We start from the raw sequence: 19,813 nt of genomic DNA, 5'->3' as shown, positions 1-19,813 counted from the left end.
TATGCTCTTGGCTCCCTTGTCAAATATTAGCTGTCCACAAACTTGTGGGTTTACTTCTGGGCTCTCATTTTGTTCCATTGATCTGTGTGTCTGTTTTTGTGCCAGTACCATGCTGTTTTGGTTACTATGGCTTTGTAGTATAATTTGAAATCGGGGAGTGTGATACCTCCGGCTTTGTTCTTTTTTCTCAGGAATCTTTGGCTATTCGGGGTCTTTTGTTGTTCCATATAAATTTAAGGATTCTTTGTTCTATTTCTGTAAAAAATGTTGTTGGAACTTTGATAGGGATTGCGTTGAGTCTATAGATTGCTTTAGGAAGTATGGACATTTTAACAATGTTAATTCTTCCAGTCCAAGAGCACGGAATATCTTTCCATTTCTTTGTGTCCTCTTTGATTTCTTTCAACAGTGTCTTATCCTTTTCAGTGTACAGGTCTTTCACCTCTTTTGTTAAGTATATTCCTAGGTATTTTATTCTTTTTGTTGCAGTTGTAAATGGGATTGTATTCTTAATTTCTCTTTCTGCTACTTCGTTGTTAGTGTGTAGAAACGCAACCGATTTTTGTACATTGATTTTGTATCCCGCAACTTGACTGTATTCCTTTATTATTTCTAAAAGTTTTTTAGTGGACTCTTTAGGGTTTTCTAGATATAAAATCATGTCATCTGCAAAGAGTGATAGTTTGACTTCTTCTTTTCCCACGTGGATCCTTTTTATTTCTTTTTCGTGCCTGATTGTTCTGGCTAGGACTTGCAATACTATGTTAAATAAGAGTGGTGACAGTGGGCATCCTTTTCTGGTTGCTGTTCTTAGAGGCATAGCTTTCAGTTTTTCTCCATTGAGAATGATATTTGCTGTGGGTTTGTCATATATGGCCTTTATTATGTTGAGGTATTTTCCTTCTATACCCATTTTATTTAGAGTTTTTATCATAAATGGATGCTGTATCTTGTCAAATGCTTTCTCTGCATCTATTGAGATGATCATGTGATTTTTATTCTTCATTTTGTTAATGTGGTGTATCACTTTGATAGATTTGCGGATGTTGAACCATCCCTGCATCCCCGGAATGAAACCCACTTGATCATGATGTATGATCTTTTTAATGTATTGTTGTATCCGATTTGCTAGTATTTTGTTGAGGATTTTTGCATCGATGTTCATCACTGATATTGGCCTGTAATTTCCTTTTTTTGTGTTGTCCTTGTCTGGTTTTGTTATTAGGATAATGTTTGCTTTGTAGAAGGAGGTAGGAAGCCTCCCCTCCTCTTCAATGTTTTGGAAGAGTTTGAGGAGAATAGGTATTAGGTCTTCTTTGAATGTTTGGTAGAATTCACCAAGGAAGCCATCTGGTCCTGGACTTTTATTTTTTGGGAGGTTTTTAATTGCTGTTTCGATCTCCTTACTGGTGATCGGTTTATTCAAATTTTCTACATCTTCTTGGTCCAGTTTTGGAACGTTGTATGTTTCTAAGAATTTATCCATTTCCTCCAGATTATCCAATTTGTTGGCGTATAGCCTTTCATAGTATTCTCTTATTATCTTTTGTATTTCTGAGGTGTCCGTTGTAATCTCTCCTCTTTGATTTCTGATTTTATTTATTTCAGCCCTCTCTTTTTTTCTTGGTGAGTCTAGCTAAGGGTTTGTCAATTTTGTTTATCTTTTTGAAGAATCAGCTCTTGTTTTCATTAATTTTTGCTATTTTTTTTTAGTCTCTATTTCGTGTGTTTCTGCTCTGATTTTTATTATTTCCTTCCTTCTGCTGATTTTGGGCTTTGTTTGTTGTTCTTTTTCCAGTACCTTTAGGTGCACTTTTAGATTGTCTATTTGGGATTTTTCTTCTTTGTTGAGGTAGGCCTGAATTGCTATAAACTTCCCTCGTAGAACTGCTTTTGCTGTATCCCACAGATTTTCGCATGTCGTGTTTTCATTTTCATTTGTCTCCAGGAATTTTTTTTTTCTTCTCTGATTTCTTTATTGACCCAATCATTGTTCAGTAGCATTTTGTTCAATCTCCACATTTTTGTGGCTTTTCTGGTTTTTTTTCTGTAGTTAATTTCCAGTTTCATACCTTTGTGCTCAGAAAAGATGCATGGTGTTATTCTGATCTTCTTAAATTTATTTAGACTTGTTTTGTGGCCTAATATGTGATCAATCCTGGAGAATGTTCCATCGGCATTTGAAAAGAACGTGTATTCTGTGGTTTTTGGATGGAATGTTCTGTATATATCTACTAAGTCCATCTGGTCTCATGTGTCCTTTAAGGTGAGTGTTTCCTTGTTGATCTTCTGTTTGGATGATCGATCCATTGGTGTAAGTGGAGTGTTAAAGTCCCCTACTATTATTGTGTTACTGTCTATTTCTCCTCTTATGTCTGTTAATAATTGCTTTATATATTTAGGTGCTCCTATGCTGGGTGCGTAGATATTTACAAGTGTTATATTTTCTCGTTGGATTGTTTCCTTTATCGTAATGTACAGGTTTTGTTTTAAAGTCTATTTTGTCTGATATAAGTATTGCTACCCCCGCTTTCTTTTCTTTGCTATTTGCATGGAATACCTTTTTCCATCCTTTCACTTTCAGTTTGTGAGTGTCTGTAGGTCTGAAGTGTGTCTCTTGTATGCAGCATATACATGGATCTTGTTTTTTTATCCAGTTGGCCACCCTATAGCATTTGATTGTAGCATTTAGTGCATTGACATTTAAAGTAGCTATTGATAAATATGTATTTATTGCCATTTTGTCACTTTTTCTTTTTTGGGGGTGCTTTAGTAGTTCTTCTCAGTTCCTTTCTTTTTCTCTTGCTGTCTTCCCTTGTGGTTTGATGGTTATCTTTAGTAATAGGTTTGATTTCTTTTGTGTTACTTTTTTTATTGCTTGTTATAGGTTTCTGGTTTGTGGTTACCATGAGGATCCTATTTGATATACTATGCATATAACAGTCTATTGACCTCTTTCTAAAAGCTCTACTTTTTCACTCCCCTCCTCCCACGTTATATGCTTGTCACATCGTATATAGTCTTTTGTTTAGTGTGTGTCTATCCATTACCATCTTATCATTGAAATAGGTAATTTTAGTACATTTGTCTTTTAACCTTCATATTACCTTCACAGGTAGTTGATCTGCAGCCTTTACTATACTTTTACCTTACAAGTGATTTTATTGCCTATTTTTTCTTGTTGTTGTTTTGGGTTTTTTTGATAATTTTTTTCTTTTATCTCTCTTTGTGGTCATTGCTTTCCCACTTATATAAGTCCCTTCAGCATTTTTTGTAGAACTGGTTTCTTGGTGATAAACTCCTTTAATTTTTGCTTGTCTGGGAAGCTCTTTATCTCTCCTTCCATTCTGAATGACAGCCTTGATGGATAGCGTATTCTTGGTTGTAGGTTTTTTCCTTTTAGCACTTCAAATATGTTGTGCCGTAGGGGTCTCGGCTGAGAAGTCTGCTGACAGCCTGATGGGCTTCCCTTTATATGTCACTTGTGGCCTTTCTCTTGCTGCTTTTAGGATTCTCTCTTTGTCTTTAATTTTAGACATTTTGATTATAATATGTCTCGGTGTGGGCCTCTTTGGGCTTCTCATGTTTGGAGCTCTCTGTGCTTCCTGAACTTGGATGTCTGTTTCCTTCCTCAGGTGAGGAAAATTTTCCTCTGTTATTTCGACACATAAATTTTCTGTCCCTTTGTCTCTCTCTTCTCCTTCTGGGACCCCTATAATCCGAATGTTAGCATGCTTGATATTGTCCCAGAGTTCCCTTACACTGTTCTCATTCTGTCTAGTTCTTTTTTCTCTTTTCTGTTCTGCTTGGGTGATTTCCTCTAATCTTTCGTCTAGCTTGCTGATCCGTTCTTCTGCATCCTCTACTCTGCTATTGAGACCCTCTAGTGAATTTCTCATTTTGAGTATTCTTCATTTCCGATTGGTTCTTTTTTATATCTTCCAGTTCTTTGCTCATGTGCTCACTGTGTTCATGCATTCTTCTCTGCATATCTGTGAGCATCCTCATTATGTTTTGTTTGAATTCTTTGTCAAGGAGGTCGCTAGATTCTGTTTCACTTAGTTCTTTTTCTGGTGTTTTGTAGTGTTCCCTTGCTTGGAAAGTATTGCTTTGCCTCCTCATTATACCTCTTTCTCTGTGCTATTTTCTTTGTACTAGGTGAGTTGGGTATGTCTCCTGATCTTGGAGAAGTGGTCTTATGTATGAGATGCCTTATGAGGCCCAGCAGTGTGCTTCCCTCTCGTCACCAGACCATAAGAACCAGGAGTGACCCCTTTGTGGGCTACTTGTGTTCTTCTGCTGTGGCAGGGTTGCTCCCACTGCAGGTACCCGGGGAGTCTGATCTTTCCTTCCCTGGCCAGCTGTTTGTAAATCCGGTTTGGAGGGGCCTCAGCACTGTTGGCTACAAAGTCTATTAGCACACTCTTATTGCAATTGTCTTCTTAATTGGGTTGGTACCCAGTGTAGCTGTTTGCTAGGCTCATGGGCGTACAGTTGTGGTAGGCCTGAGGCCAACAAGGCTGATGTCAGTTCTCTTAGGAGTGCAGCTGAGTAGGGCTCTCCCTTGGCATGGAGGCCCTCAGTTGTTTCAGGCTTTGGAAGGTGGGGCTGATCTTTTTTATGGCTGTTTGTGAAACACAAGTCTTCTGCCGCTGATAAGCCTCACCCCCCTCTGGACCTCATACACTGTCAGCACAGTCCTGGTCCATGCACACTTCTCAACCCCCTGGAGCGTACCCCACCGCTGCACTGCAGAGGCCCCCACCTCTGCCCCAATGCTCCCCACTGTTCACCTGGTCCTCACACAAGCCCTGCCCCACAGAGGCACACACCTTTGCCTGCCTGTAGAGGATCAAGGCATTCAGTCAGTGCAGGCTGAAAAGTAGCCTGAGGGCTTGCTGTTAGGTGGGGCCAGTCCCTAGGGCGGGTTGCCTGCCCTGGCTGAACTGGATTAAATCTGTGCTCTAGTTGGTGTGGCAGACCGCTGGGCTGGCAGACTGCTGGGCTGGCAGACTGCTGGGCTAACAGCCCAAGGGGCGCACCTCAATGGCCCCCACCTGTGCCCATATCAGCACGCCTGGACCAGCTCCAAACAACGGCCCCCATCAATGTCTCAGTCTCCGGAGAGGATCCTCCTCTCACCAAGATGCCCCCAGAGCCCACCAGGTGAGTCTCGTTTCACCAAAGGACAGTCAGCCTTCTCTCTGGTGATTTTAGGTTGCTGCAATGAGTGAGTTTGTGCGTGGGCCCTTTAAGACCCGGATCTTTTCGGCTTTCGGCTGATAGCTTTTCTGGGGTGTCCTCGCTGCAGTTAATAGCCAGCAAAGCCAGGCAGTAAGACCCCCTCTCAGTTGGGCTGAGTCCGAAGGATGGTTATAGCAGTATTGCCCCTACTCCGGACCTCATTCCTTCAGGGAGGGCTCGTACCTTAGGTTGGCTCCCGCCTGGCCAGCTGAGAAGCTCTGCTGCTCCCAAAGGTGGCCTTTTTCCTCTCTGGCCAGAGTTACTGCCTCTTCTGCTTTCATCAGGACTGTCCCTTATTGTGGGGGTTCTTTTTATCCAGTTTTCAGTTTTCAATCCAGGGTAATTCTTCCTAAAATTGTTGTAACCTGGTTGTGTTCGTGGGAGGAGGCGAGTTCAACGTCTGCTCAAGCGCCGTATTGAGGAGAACTCCTTTACTTTTAATCTAAATGCGTCTTTGTATTTAAAGTGGGTTTCTTGCGGACAACATACAGCGTGGGCTTGTGTTCCTATCCACTCTGACAGTCTCTTTTGACTGATCCATTTTGACCGTTGACGTTGGGGGTGGTTATCGGATTAATATCAGCTGTGTTTATTACTATTTTCTATTCATTGCCAGTGTTCTTCCTTCCTATTTTTGTTTTCCACTCTTTTCCTGCCTTTTATGGTTTTAATTGAACATTTACATTATTCCTCTTTCTCTCTCTTCTTGTGTCAATTATACTTCTGTTTTACGTTTTTACTCCTGGAGTTTGCGAGATACATTTACAAGTAATCCAAGCGTACTTTCAAGTAGTACTAGAGCTCCACTGTAGAGTGTCCCTTAGAGAACTGAGTATTCTGACTCCTTCCTCCAGGCCTTTGTACCTTTGCTGTCTTTCACTTACATATAAGCTATAATCATCTAGGACATTGTTGCTAATGTTATTTTAAATAAAAGTCAGTTCAATTAAGAATATGGAAAATGAAATTTTTGATTTTACCATCACTTCTTCCAGCTCTAATGTTTTTTATTTCTGTCGATCTGAGTTTCTGAACTGTATCTTTGTCCTTCTCTCTGAAGAATTTCTTTTAACGTTTCTTGTAGGACAGATCTCCACGGAACAAATTCCTTCCGTTTTTGTTGGAGCAAGACTGTTTGTCCTTTTCTTTTGAAGGGTAGTTCTGCAGAATACAAAGTTGTAGCTTTATTTTTTATTTCTGTCAACACTTTAAATGTTTTACTCTGCGCTCTTTTTGCTCGTGTGGTTTTTGAGGAGCAGCTGGATGTCACTCTTATCCTGCTTCTCTGTAGTTAGGCGTTTTCCCCTTGGGCTTCTTTCAGGATCTTCCCTCTACCCTGGTTTTGTGTGGTTTGAATATGGTAAGCCTGTGTGTACTTCTTTTTGCATTTGTTCTCCCTGTTGATCTCTGAGCTTCCTGGATCTGTGCTTTGGTGTCTGCTGTTCCTTTGGGGAGATCGTCAGCCGTCGTTGCTTCTGTTCTTTCTCGTCTTTTTGGTCTTCCCACTATGCTCAGGTTACAACAGCATCGTCCCACAGTTTTCAGATATTCTGTTTGTTTTTCCTCATCTCTCTTTGTTCTCTTTGCTCTTCAGTTTTGGAAGTTTCTGTTGACTTATCCTCAGGCTCAGGGGTTCTTTCCTCAGCCATGTCCCATCTTCCAGTGAGTCCATCACAGACGTTCTTCATTTCTGTTACGGTGTTTTTGATCTCTACCATGTTTTTTTGATTTTCTTTTCTTATTTCCGTCTCTCTGCTTACATTATTCATCTGTCCTTGCATGTTGTCTACTTTTTTTTATTAGAGTCCTTAGCATATTATTCACAGTTATTTTAAATTTTTGGTCTGATAATTCTGACTTCCCTGCCATAAATGAGTCTGGTTCTCATGCTTGCTGTGTCTCATTAAAACTGTGTTTTTTGCCTTTTAATAGGCTTTGTAAGTTTTTGATGAAAGCCAGGCATGTACCGGGTAAAAGGAAGTCCAGTAAAGAAGCCTTTAGTGATATGTGGGTGAGGTGTGGGATTGGTGATGCATCCCCTGTTGCTGGGATTAGATCTCAGTCTACAGTGAATCTATGCCACTGGGCTGTGACCTCCAAAATCCTTCTGAGTGTCCTCCCCTCTTATGTGGTGTACAGGATGGCCAGGGTTTGAAATTTCTGTTACATGAGAGGATGGCCAGAGAGAGTTGGAGTTGGGTGTTCCCCTTTGCCAGGGCCATTTACGCCCTGATACAAACCCCCGCAGGTTAGACTCTGATAAAAGTTTCCCTCCAGGGCAGGGCTTGCTAAGAACAGAGCTTGCCATGTATTTTAAAATGCATACTTTCCCCTCCCGCTGCTGGAAGTAGGAGGTGATCTTTCTTTGATCTTCACTCTGAGAATCTGGGTAGAGCTCATGGAGGTAAAACTCATAAAGATGAGGATGACCCCCTGAGAATGACCGGGTCCACTGGATTTTTTCTGTCTTAGCCTTGTCTATACTGAGCCTCCAGTAGTTGGTCAGTTACTGTTGAGGTCTTCGTACCCCAGCGCTGGTTCCTGTGGAGGTTTCTGCTCTGGTGAAGTGGGATTCTCTGTCTCCATCCACATGTCTCTTTGTCCAGCTTTGGGGCAGCGGACCTTGTGAGCTTAACTTCTGACCAATCTAAGAAAAGTTGTTGGTTTTTCAGCTTGTTCAACGTTTTACTTGTCGTTAGGATGGAGCGATGACTTCCAGGCTCTTAACGTGCTGGACCAGAAATAGGAAGTTCTCTATTCATTTTTCTTTAATTTTCAAGAGCTCTTGTGTTCTCTTTCCGTAGCCTCTTGTTCCCATTTTGTTACTCTAGTGTTTCCCTTTTCTGGAGGGGCCGCTTCTGTTATCTCATCTCTGTCCTTCTTGGGTGATTTCATGAACAGCTGTACTGCTTGTTTTTGTCTTTCTCGGTCATACCACTGAGGTGTTTTCATTCATGCGTAAGGATCAAGGATTAATTAGAATGGCTTACCTTTTCTTGAGTGATCAATACAAGATTGTGTCTGCCATGGTGTTCTTCTAAATGGGAAAGTCAGCTTTGTGTGGGGCCCGAGAAGCTCCTCAGAGATCTCCGTTGTTGCCAGCACTCTCTCCTGTCACTTCCAGCCGCCTCACCCTGCCCAGCTCCTGTCTGACTCAGTGTAGCAAAACCAGGTCGTGGTTCCCCTCCGTGCACTGCTGTCCACATATTGCTTGGATGCAGGGACAGGGATGTTGCTGTTAGGCAGGGGACGTACTGAATGCTAAAGTTGGCTGCCCTTTCCGCGTGTGTTCAGCCTGGGGAGGGCGGGGATCCTGATGCCTGATGCAGGTCCAGTAGAGCTTGAACAAATCCTGTATCTTCGTGTCTGCTTCTGCATTTCTTGTCTCCTCGTCCTTGTCTACTCTAAGCCTAGAGGTGTTCCAGGGATGCTTCAGGTAGATTTGCTCTCCTTCCCATCTGTGTCTCATTTTTGTCCCTGAGCTGCCACGTGGCTCAGTGCAGGTGAACATGCTGGGTGAAAGTGTGGGCGAGTGGCTCTTTTAGCAGTCAGGGCCGTGTCTTGCCATCTTTATCTGTGGACCAGAACGTACAGTCTTACACAGACCAATTGGCCAAATACCTTCTTTTTCAGTTACCTTTTTAAAATTGTAAACATAGCATTAGTACAGAAATTTGTTTAAGCAGTACACATCTTAATGTAAGGCCAGAGAGAGAGAACTTTGCAGATAACCTGGAAGCCCCTTCCTCCGCCCAGGGAAACCACGGTTCTGAGTTTATGGTAACAAAACCCTTTGTTTCCTTTATGTTCTTGTTACTTAGTGTGAATCTTGGTCAATATCGTAAGTACTGCTTTTCTGCATTCCACAGATTTTGATAGATTGTTTTCATTTTTATGTCTTCAAAATAGGTGAATTTTTATTGTGATTTTGTATTTCAAGCATGGATTTTTAGAAGATAGTTGATTAGTTTTCAAATACTGGAGTGTTTCTAAACCTTATTTATTTCTAGTTTAATTCTGATGTGGTCAGAGAATGTACTTCATATGATTTCAAGTTGTTTTAAGTGTGTTGGTTTGTTTCATGAGTAGCATGTGATATATCTGAGTTAATGTCCCACATGAACTTGGAAAAAATGTATGGGTATGTCAGTTTTTGTTGTCAGTTCTGTCAGTTTTTGCTTTATGTATTTCAGTATTCTGCATTTAAGTTCATATACACAAAAGATTGTTATGGCTTCTTGATTAATTGACTTTTATCATTTTGAAATGTTATTAATAATTGTCTTTTCCTTTTTTATATGGTCGCTTGTGTGGCACAGACTATTTACATTTAACGTCATCGTTGCTGTTGTCAGTTTGAAGGTGTTTTGCTGGATGTAGTGTTCTAGTCCATAGTTGGTTGCTTGGTTTATCTGCTTTAGCTGTGCCTGGAAGGTTTGTTCCCCTGTCTTCTGGCGTACATTGTTTCTGATAGATCTGGAGCCAGTATTTTCTTTGTTTCCTGTATTTAATGTGTCTGTTCTTTGGTTGTTTTAAAAATATTTTCTTGGTCAGCGATTTTCAGAAATTTGGTCAGGCTGTGCCTTGGCGAGGTTTTCTTGTTTTTATCTTACTTGGCTTCGCTGAGCTTTTTGGCTACATGGTTGTATACTTACTGCATCTGGAAAACTTGCTGCCAGTTTTTTTTCAGGTTTTTTTTCTTTCACTCCTTTGTCCTCTTTATTGTGGAGTCCAGTGTCATTGATGTTAGGCCACTTGATGTCCCACAGGTCACTGAGGCTGTTCGTTTTCTCCAGTTTTTTCCCTGTGTGTCATTTTGGATAGTTTGCATCATTGTCATGTCTCAAGTTCACTGATCTTTTCATCTGTGGGGTCTAATCTGCTCTTAATCACATCGAACAATTTTTTTCATTTTGCATCATGTATTTTTCACTAGTTTCATTTGGGTTTCCCCCCCATTTTTCTATTTAAAGGGTTTTTGTCTTCCTTTAGATATTTGAGCATATTTATTATAGTTCTTTCAACATCTTTACCTGTTATTTACATCATTTTGGTTATAGCCTGCTTAGTTCTGGGGTTACAGTCTGCTGTTGTCTGCGTGTCTGGTGATTTTTGTGGGGGCACTGGCCGTTGGAAACGTGTGGTGGAGCGCTGGGGTTTGTTGATGTTCTTCAGTGAGTGTTGGAGTTTGTTTTGGTGAGCAGATGCTGGGATGGGTTTACAGCGGCTTTTATCCTTAGGGCCATTGCCACCTTCCTGCTAAGGGGTTACCTCTTTGTGGTTTTTACTGACTGTCCCCCATGGACATTGAACAACTTTCATGCCTTCCCAGGTTAGTGTCTAGCCAGACTGAAGAGCCCCCGGGTGTTTGGAGCTCCTTCGGAGATCTCCCTCCTTGCCAGCACTTTCTTCCTCGACTTCCAGCTGCCTCGCCCTCCCCAGCTCCAGTCTGTCTCAGCGTGGCAAAACCAGGTCGTGGTTCCCCCTTCACATTCCGTGGTTCACAGATTGCTCTTGGAACATGGTCTGGGTTGGTGCGGGCTCCGCTGGGGCCCCCTCGTCCCATAGGCCTGTGCCTCCTGTCCCCCGATGTCTGCGTCCGGGAGTTTCGTATCGTCTTTCCTGGTTTCTAGTTGTTTGTGGCAGGAAGGCAAGTGCTGTACCTTTACTGCTTTATGCCTAGGGTTGTCACTTTCTTTTTGGGGATGTTTTTGTGCACAGGATCTTGGTTTTGTGTTTTATGGCTGATTTGGGAGATGAACTGGTGTCCCTGTCACTTTCCAGAACCCCTCATGTCTCCTTTTTAAAGTTAAGTGAACAAATGACTTTTTACATGCTGGCTATTTACAGTTTATTTTCATTTCATGCTCTGTATAGCAGTTTTTCAGAAGTTTATTTTTCCTGAGTTTTGACTATTTTTTATCCATTTTTCATTGACTTATACTCACTTCTCTTTTAGGCCATGCTGGTGTGTCTGCAAGCATGATGAAGAAAAGGACGTCCCACAAGTAAGCCGTTCTGAGCCTTGCTTTTAGGTGGCAGATGTGCCTTTGGTTGCAGGGGATATAAGGTCACCTGTGTGAGGCCCTCTCTGCCCTGTAAGGAGGAGGCCTTGGCTTGCAGTGGCTGGCCTCACGTACCTTGCTGCACGCTGAGCAGAAGCATGTGGTCATGTCCCCATCCAGTCCCTTCTCCCCGGCCTGACCTAAGTGTGCCTGGGTCTGTCCTTCCACCTTGAGGAGCCTCTGGGCCATGATTCCCCCTCCAGCCGTATGGGAGCTGGACTGATGGAAGTGTCAGTTGTGGCGAGGGTGGCAGCTGCATGGGGAACCCTTCCTGCTTCTGTCCTTGGAAGGGCTGCATGCTCGGGGTGCAGGTTCCTCTCCAGGTCTTGGATCCACTGCTGGACAAGGAGCTCCTTGTGGACATAGCCCATAGCTCGTGCTTGAGGGCCTAGCTAGCACACTGCTGGGCACACTCTCTGCTGTATAGCATTTTCAGGTGAATGAAGAGCTTGTAATTTAGAGAAAGCATATGCATGACGAAAGAATTAAATAGCCATGTATTTTAAGTGATAAATCCTAAAGTCTGTAGGTACCAGAGTACAGAAGCCACCTTTTTCTCCCTGAAATCTTTTGGTGTGTGACATGGTTATATCCAAAAAGAAAATTGAGATACTTTCTTAAATAGTAATGTCCACTTGTACTGTATTCTCTTGATAGATTTCACAGGTACCCACCAGTACTGGTGACTGCCATTGCACCATGGAAAGCACTCTAACAAATTAGTTCTGATTGTGCGTCTTAATCATAGATTGTTAAGTATGGAAGAGACCCTCCTTGACCCTAGCGTCTCCGTAGCCTCTCATTGTAGCAGTTGTTTCCCAGTTACTCATATGGGAAGGCTCTGCCCCTGATCACCGCACTGTAGTGGCTGGAGAGCATGAGAGGCCTCTTGACTGTGGCGGAAGGTATCCACAGATAAAACACCCTCACTGACTGTTGGCGATTAAGGCAGACGTGCGTCTCGCGTAAGTGATACGTGGACACATGATGTAGATAGCTGTACTGTTCAGTGTAGAGAGTTAAAATGTGAAGGTAACGTGGGTATGCTCTTGTGTCCCTGTGCCTCGATAAAGTGTTTCTCGAATTTCGTTCTTTTGCCCATCACCATCGGTTCTGCCACATCCAGATAGCTGATACCTAACGTATGTCTGTTCACTACCACGTCATTGCCATCTATGATAAACCGTCTCTTGGCACAAATAGAAAGTAACAATAAAAAGCAGAAATATGAGCCGTAAAAATTAGGTAATGATGAAAACTTAAATATAGTGGGAAGTAAAAGCAAATTACCCATTAGCTTTGCAAGACCAGAACAGTCATCAAAGTAGATTTTGCCAATTATGTTAAAATTAGTGTCTTTGAGAATGTAATGTACGTTCTGTTTTATCCGTTGTTACGTATTTCCAGATATCTGATTAAAAGTTCATTTACTTAGGATTTCAGACGTTCATGGGTTTGGGCTCCGGGGCCTCTTGCTGATGCGTGCTGTTCGAGGGAGCTGTCGCGTGCCTCTTCCTGAGCGGTGCTGTTCGTTGCATCGTGGCCTTGGTGGCTCGTCCTCTTTTCCACTCACCTGGTGAACTTTTGCGGTTCATCTGTGCACCAGCTGAAAGGATCTCTTGTCCTGTATGTTGCACGATGCAGGGAGCTTGAGCTGGTGCTTTACTAGGAGGCGTGCTTGTCCCACTTACAGACTGGAAGCCTCAAACACGTTGCTCTGTAGCAAAAGGGAGAAGTTGAAATGAAAGGAAAAGTTATCAATCGTGTTTTCCTATTTTTTCTAATCTCAGTGCAAACATGAAGATGGGTGGAGTGGAGAAAAAAGACTGAAACAAAAGTTTCCACGTTTCACAAATGATGGCTGTTACTGCTTGCCTTTGGAGGGGTAAGCAGGGCTGGAGGCTGGTGGAGTGGCCCCTGCCTGGGAGCTGGCCTTGGCATGGGAAGCCCATTGGCTCAGCTGTCGGCCTCTGCAAGTTCCTTTGTCTGCCTTGCTTGCTCAGCTTACTCGTTTCATGTCTGAAATCACAGTGTTGGACTAGAACAGTGGGGTTTCAGCTTTTCAGCATAGAATCCTTTCTACAAATGAAATGTTTATGGAAACCAAGTATAGCAAAGCAGAACTGGAGCCTCATTCTTTTCCTGTCCCACTATGGCCCTCCAGGGAGTAAGGCCCTCAGGACTTGTCATGTGCAGCCACTGCTGTATCCTCTCACTTCCCCTGCTGGCCCAGGGGCCTGAGCAGTCACCTCACTGCAGACGCCTCTGCTTGCTTGAGAGAGACACAGGAGCGTCAAGGAGGCGAGTGCTGGCAGAGCCCTGGTCCTGAGAAGGGCAGCCGCTGTCCGTGTGTGCTGGGCTGCGGGGCATCAGGTCTGCAGTGTGCGCAGAGCACTGCTGCACCCACGAACGCCACAGAGCTGGATTGTGTTTGTTCTTAAAGTCAGTGGAAACAAAGACGTGCCTCCTGTAGGCAGGCCCCTGACTGTGTTCCGGGAATAAGCTAATGGATAAGCCTTTCCCGGCTTCCCAGGAGGTGGTTTGCACTGGAAGTAGATTTTGAAGGGAAGGTGTAGTAGGGGGCCTCCAAGGTGGATTTAGCCAGCGTGGTTCTGTGTTTCAATTTTCGGATGTAAATCTGGGTTTTTCCTTCCGTAATGTGAACAGTGGATAGAGTTCCATTTCAGGGTACTGTTGGAAAGCATGACCAGACTTTGGTCTATTTCCCACTAACCTACAATTAGAAAGTGCAGCAGGAGCTTACACCGAGTAGAGGGGCTCCCGGGAAATGTTTTCCTTCCATTTTGTAATACACAGATACTTGTTACTGACAAAGACTGTCATCCTCCTCCTCCTCCTCCTTGTGTCCCTGGTGTGGTCCACGTAGTCCTAATGGCATCCCTGTCAAGTAGGAAGCATGAACCCTTCTGTGCAGAGAGGTGCAGTACCTTGTGTGAGGTCGTACAGCTGAGCAGTGGCTGGGCTGGGACAGACCAGGACACGCAGCAGCCATGCCCTGGTTCCCAAGCTGCGTGATTTGTTGTCTCGTATCTGAAAAATGGGTTATTTTAGCCGTGAGCACACAGATTAGATAACTGTTGGAGCAAGCTTCTAAATGAAGCATGGTCTTGACAGTCGTAAATTTGTCAAAACGTAATACTTTTTCACCAACTTGGAGTAACTGTTACTCACACCAGTGAAAGTGGATAGCACTTTCAAAGAGCCTCGAGGCATCTGGCTGTTTGCGTGGGCATCTCCAGTGTTCTTGGGCACACGGTGTGTAGACAGAGTAATGAAGAAACCAGAGTGATCTGAATGGAAGTAGACGCTTTCTCCTCCTGTCTTCATATTGTCATTGTCAGCTGGGGATGACAGTATCGGTGTAGAACTCTGATGAAGCGACAAGGACTAGAGAAGCGTTTCTCGTCTCTATTTGCTAGTTTGCATTTTGCAGAAAGACAGTAATTTTTATTTAATCGGTATTTTCTTCTGCGATCTGCTGGAATGCAGAGTAGGAGCATTGCTTTTTTATCATAATATTAAGGATAATAAGGAAAAAGCGTCAGTAATTAATTCATCCAACAGAGTACCTAGTGTGTGACAGGTATTAGTGTTCATAGTAGAATTGTGACAGTTGAAAACTTAATTTAACAAGTGTGGTACCTTTAAATATTGGCTGCCAAAATAAGGCATTTACTGAATGAGGAATAGTGGTCAATTAAAGTCATTGAGGGAGTCTAGATGAAAGAGCTTTCAACACAAGGTTTCTTGATGACAAAATATAGTGGCACTTTCAGAACTTAAAGTATTGAGCAAAGTACGCGAATGTCTCCTGCACACTCAGTGTACCCTTTTGGAAACACGTGCATAGACAGGAGTGCGTGTTCTGAATCAGCGCTCCCCGCTCCGTGGTAGCAGCAGCGGCGGCACTTGGAGCTTGTGAGAAAGGCTTGGGCTCTCTCCAGACCTGCTCTGTGGAGTCGGGACCTCTGGGGTGGGACTTGGAGTGCCCAAGTGACTGGTGGCCTGCCAGAGCTGGAGAAGCACTGGCCGAAACTGTTATCGGAGCTGATCTTTTGGGCACATCAGAGAACTAAGCCAGGCTGTGTGGGAAGTAGACACACAATAGAGCAGTGAAAGTGATTGGGCTGTGTGCTTGGTCACCATTCACGCCCCTTGAAACTACAAGAAAAGCTATGCTTAGCATCAGGACAGAGATCAGTTCATCTCTAAGGAAGCCAAATACCTTTCAGTCATTTAATTTTTCTCCTTGAACCATTTGTTTCAAGGAATAGCTTCTGGAGATAGAAACAAGGAAAGCAATTATAGTTGTTTAGTTCTGGTTGTCTGCTTTATCCCTGAATTGTTTCGATCTTGACATATGCAGCCTTTTATTTGTGCTTGGCTATGATTCTGGGGTGCTCAGTTGAACGAAGTATCTTGGTGCTTGCTTACAGTGTTGCTGTTTGTTTATTGACTACCTGGAAAATGATAGTTAAGAACATTTTAGACTCTTTGCCAAGAAAATACAAGAAATTTCTTTATTTTTAAATTTCTTCTATTCTTGAAATACAGGAAATGTTAAAAATGCATATATCCATGAAGAATGTAAATAAAAATCACAGTATTCAAGGAGCCCTCATTTTAAATCAAAGTTCCTTTAAGTTGTTAATCTCACATCTCTCTTGAGTTGCTCTTTTATTGAACTCTCCAGAGATGACCAAAGGTGTCTGTTTGTATCACACCCTCTTCCTGTAATCTGACAGTTCCTACTGTTTGCTTTTGTATATACTATTTCAACTCATGTAAATAAGCTTTAATTTTTATTAGAGTTTTCCTGTTGAAAATCTAAATTAGCAATTAGAAATTAAAATGAAGTCTAAGAACTTGTTTAATATGTAATTTTTAACTTTTCTAGTATGGAAAATTTTTAAATGTACACAAAAACGGAGGAGTGTGTAATAAATCCCGACTCCCTATGGCTCAGCTCCAGCAGTTATCAGCATTTTACCCAATGTTAGATATTCTTAGTGCATTATTTGTTTTTTAGGGAAATTCTAAGCCTTGTTTTATATAGATGCTAATTGGAAGAACTTAATTCGTTTTTACCAACATATATTTCTATACTCTTAATAGTAAATAATTAATATTTTAGTATATATTTTTAAACACCCTTCTTGGTAAGCTTTGGCTGCAAGGGTGTTCAGGCAGCTTGGATGCTGCGTTCAGGGCCCAGGAACTGGGAAGCTTGACGGGTGGTCTAAGGAGCCGTGTGCTGCGCTGATGGCTGGCTTCGCCTGCGGTGGTCGGTTGCGGGGGCTGTCTTTGCTGCTTCTGCCTTTTCAGTCAGAGTAAGTTTATTAAGTAAATTGGGCAGAAGTAGTATCTATGTTAGCTCTTTAATTCTTCTTTTAGGACTAGTGAGATGACGTTCTAAAAGTGGAATTACCCTGGACCAAAAAAAAGGCAGTAGAAATAAAATCTGGAATTGATAATGTTAGAATGTATAAACCTGTTTTTATATATAATTCGTTGCAGAATTTAAGATATTCATTGCATTAACTTAGCAGTAATTAAATTAAAAATTGTGTTGTACCTGCCTGTAAAAGTGACATACTTAAGTTATTGTAGAAAACTTTGAAAACACAGGTAAACACAGAGGAAGACAACTTAATTATTTCTATTGCCATCATTTGGGGATTACAGCTGTTAACAATTTAATGTATATCTTAAAATCTGTTTTCTACATATGTTTATGGATAATTGTATGATTAAAATTTTTCATGTGGTCGTATTTTCTACATTAGTGGGTTTTTAAAACGTCTTCAATTTCTCTTCCATGATTTTAAATAGCTATGCAGTTATTTCATCATGTAGAGATGCTAATTATTGGATCAGTGGGACCTGTTGTTGAATATTTTCTATTTCCATTTCCTCTGTTATAAGCACTGCTCAGAACATCATTGTAGTTATATCTTTGTGTTCGTGCATTATTTTCTTTTGATAAATTTCTAGACATGGAATCACTGGGACAATGGATTGCCAAATTGTTCAGTAGGAGGGTTGTATCTGTTCTATAGGCAGATAGAAAACAGTACCGCACCATAATTCGCATTAAAATTAACTCCTCAAAATTTGCAGTTTCTGTTATTATTGATTTAGAAAAGTCATCCTACTAGCAGACCAGAACACTGAGAAATTTCTGGAAGATATAAAGCAGATGGGAATAGATTTATAGAAAAACTAGGCAGAGCTGAGGAACTCTCAGCTACTTTGAGCTGAAAAGAAAGACCTCCAAAAAATGAATGTTCAGCCAGCTCCCCTTGACTCAGTCCAGTCCGGATCAGAGGCTGCGAAGGCTGTCTGCAGCCGCCCAGGTCTTTAGGGGTGAGGAGCCAGCTATGCTAGCCAGGCTGCCGATGCTCTCCTTGCCTCCCCTGATGACAGGTTGCTCCCTCCTGGCTGCTCACAGCTCCCTGGGTCACTCTGCTCCCCTAGACCCTGCACTCAACTGCTCCGAGGCCAGGGGCCCGACTTGGCTGGAGGAGACACCCCACAGTACACATAGCACTGAATCTTACCTGCATCTATCTAAATTTGAACACCAAGAATCAGGCCCCTGAGGAGCGCTGATAGCATGAAAGAAAGTCATGCCTAGAACAAGAGAGCTAACCCAGAGCTAGGAAACTGAAGGAAAGCAGCACTCGGACCCCACACAGACGAGGCCGACCCGAGCAGCTCTCTGAGGAGTCCCGAAAGGAAGTGAGCGGCATCCTCAGTGCATTGGAAAGAAAACCCCTGCGAGATGAGATAAACAAACAGCTCGTGGAAATTAAAAACCCTGTCAGATAGTCAGTAGAGAGGTTGACATTCAAGCCTGTCTGTTGTACCTGGTTCAGTAAAGATGGCACTGAGGAGCTCTGGAAGATGAACAGTGAGAGACATTGAGCTGTGCAAGATGCATCTGGAAGTGCTCAGTTGTCTAGTAAGAGTCTCCAAAAGGAGATTGGGGGCACAGATAATCAGGAATAAAGATGACACGTCATTTTGCACAGCTCTCTTTAGATTGACCAAGTCCTAGTGAGGGATAGTTAAAAATGTGTCACATGTCCTGGTGGCATTTCAGAATCCAGGAACAAAGGGAATTCTAAAAGCAACTGGAAGAGAAAAACAGATTACCCTCCAAGGAACAAGGATCAGACCAGCATCTGAGATCTTTAACTCTGGAAAAGAGAAGACCATGAAAGTGCTTTTTTCCGGTAGAAGTACTGAGGGAACAGGGTTTTGAGCCTGACTTGCGTACCTGGGTAATTCATGGATGATGGCAAAATACTAGTATTTTGAGGCTTGCATGGATTTAGAATTTGTGTTTGTAAACCCCATATGATTCACCAGAGGATGGGTCTAGACAGACCAAGTACACATAAGAAGAAAATAGATGAAAACATTAAGCAAAAAGCAACAAAAGTCCTTCCTTGTTTATTTCTAAATAAGGCAGTGTTTTAAAAAAACCATTTTTAAGATAGTAGCAAAATGAAAAATAACAATTTGGAACAAAAGCCTAAATTTCAGCAGTGCGGTGCAAGTGGCCAGGTGGGATTACTATGTGCTGAGGTGTTTGTTTTTTAAAATTTTGCCTTTTGCTAGGAATTTTTTGTTTTTAATCTTGTGCTAAAAAGTTTTTGGTCTTGGGCTAGTCTTTTTAGGTGCGCTGTGGAAGGGAAAGTGTAGATTTTGATTATTTGTATAATTTAGTAGAAAAATGTAAGTTTAAATATGACATTTTGAAAATTAGAGGTAATTGCTGTAAGACTAGAAGTAAGACCTGCAGCTTCCCTTGGGGCTTTATTTGGTGCAAAGAAAACTCACTCACCCTGGCTGTGCAGATAAGGGAGAACGAGATGTGGAAGTGAGAACGAAGCGTTGCAGACAGAAACATAGAACAAAATGTGAAAATAGGCATTTATTTGCCAGAGCCCAGGTTAACGGTTAACATCCCCTTCATGGAGGTGAGAAAATAAACCCATGCTGCAGGGAGGAATGTGTGTCTTCAGATTGAAGCGTAAAGCAGCCACTTTGAAAAGGAATGGCCCTGGCCAGGCTCGAGCTCCCTGTAATGCTCAGGAGAGTGGGCGTCCTCGTGGACACCACTGGAGGTGACTGCGCGTGGCACAGAGTGGGGACTCGGAATACCCAGCACCTCCATCTTCAGAAACAGCGGTGGGCCACAGAAGAACGCCGTGAACGAGTGTAGATGGGATGCGTGGCTAATCTAGAAAACCATTGCTTGGAGCCTGCCAGTGCCCTCTTTCTACTCACTGGCTGGGTTTCTACCGGTTTTGTTAAGAGTCATGGTGATAGAGGAATTCCGTGCCTCCGAATCTAGGAGAGAGCCTTTTCCTATTGTAGTCAGTGTTTTCCAGAGAAACAGGACCAGTGGTATGTAAATAGCTCGAGTCCAAAGGTAGATTTGCCTTTTCTGCCTCTTTCTTTGTCTAAAGGCC

The 19,813-nt window shown here is 42.6% G+C and overlaps 1 protein-coding gene across 9 annotated transcripts in view; it reads left to right on the top strand.

Annotated features, from left to right (window-relative positions):
* Window positions 1-19,813, top strand: part of SPIN1 (spindlin 1) — a 74,977-nt gene that overhangs the window by 38,992 nt on the left and 16,172 nt on the right. For 8 of the 9 annotated variants that reach the window (XM_023627574.2, XM_070248364.1, XM_070248360.1 and 5 more), the window contains one exon: window positions 11,204-11,252. In XM_023627574.2, the coding sequence (XP_023483342.1) occupies window positions 11,204-11,252 (49 nt within the window). Of the gene's footprint in view, window positions 1-10,581; window positions 10,717-11,203; window positions 11,253-19,813 lie in introns of those variants that run through there. The other variant, XM_070248356.1, reaches the window with a different exon arrangement.

The sequence above is a fragment of the Equus caballus genome, chromosome 23, assembly GCF_041296265.1.
Source record: "Equus caballus isolate H_3958 breed thoroughbred chromosome 23, TB-T2T, whole genome shotgun sequence".
NCBI classification, from domain to species: Eukaryota; Metazoa; Chordata; class Mammalia; order Perissodactyla; family Equidae; genus Equus; species Equus caballus.
This window is presented reverse-complemented; position numbering and strand designations above follow the sequence as displayed.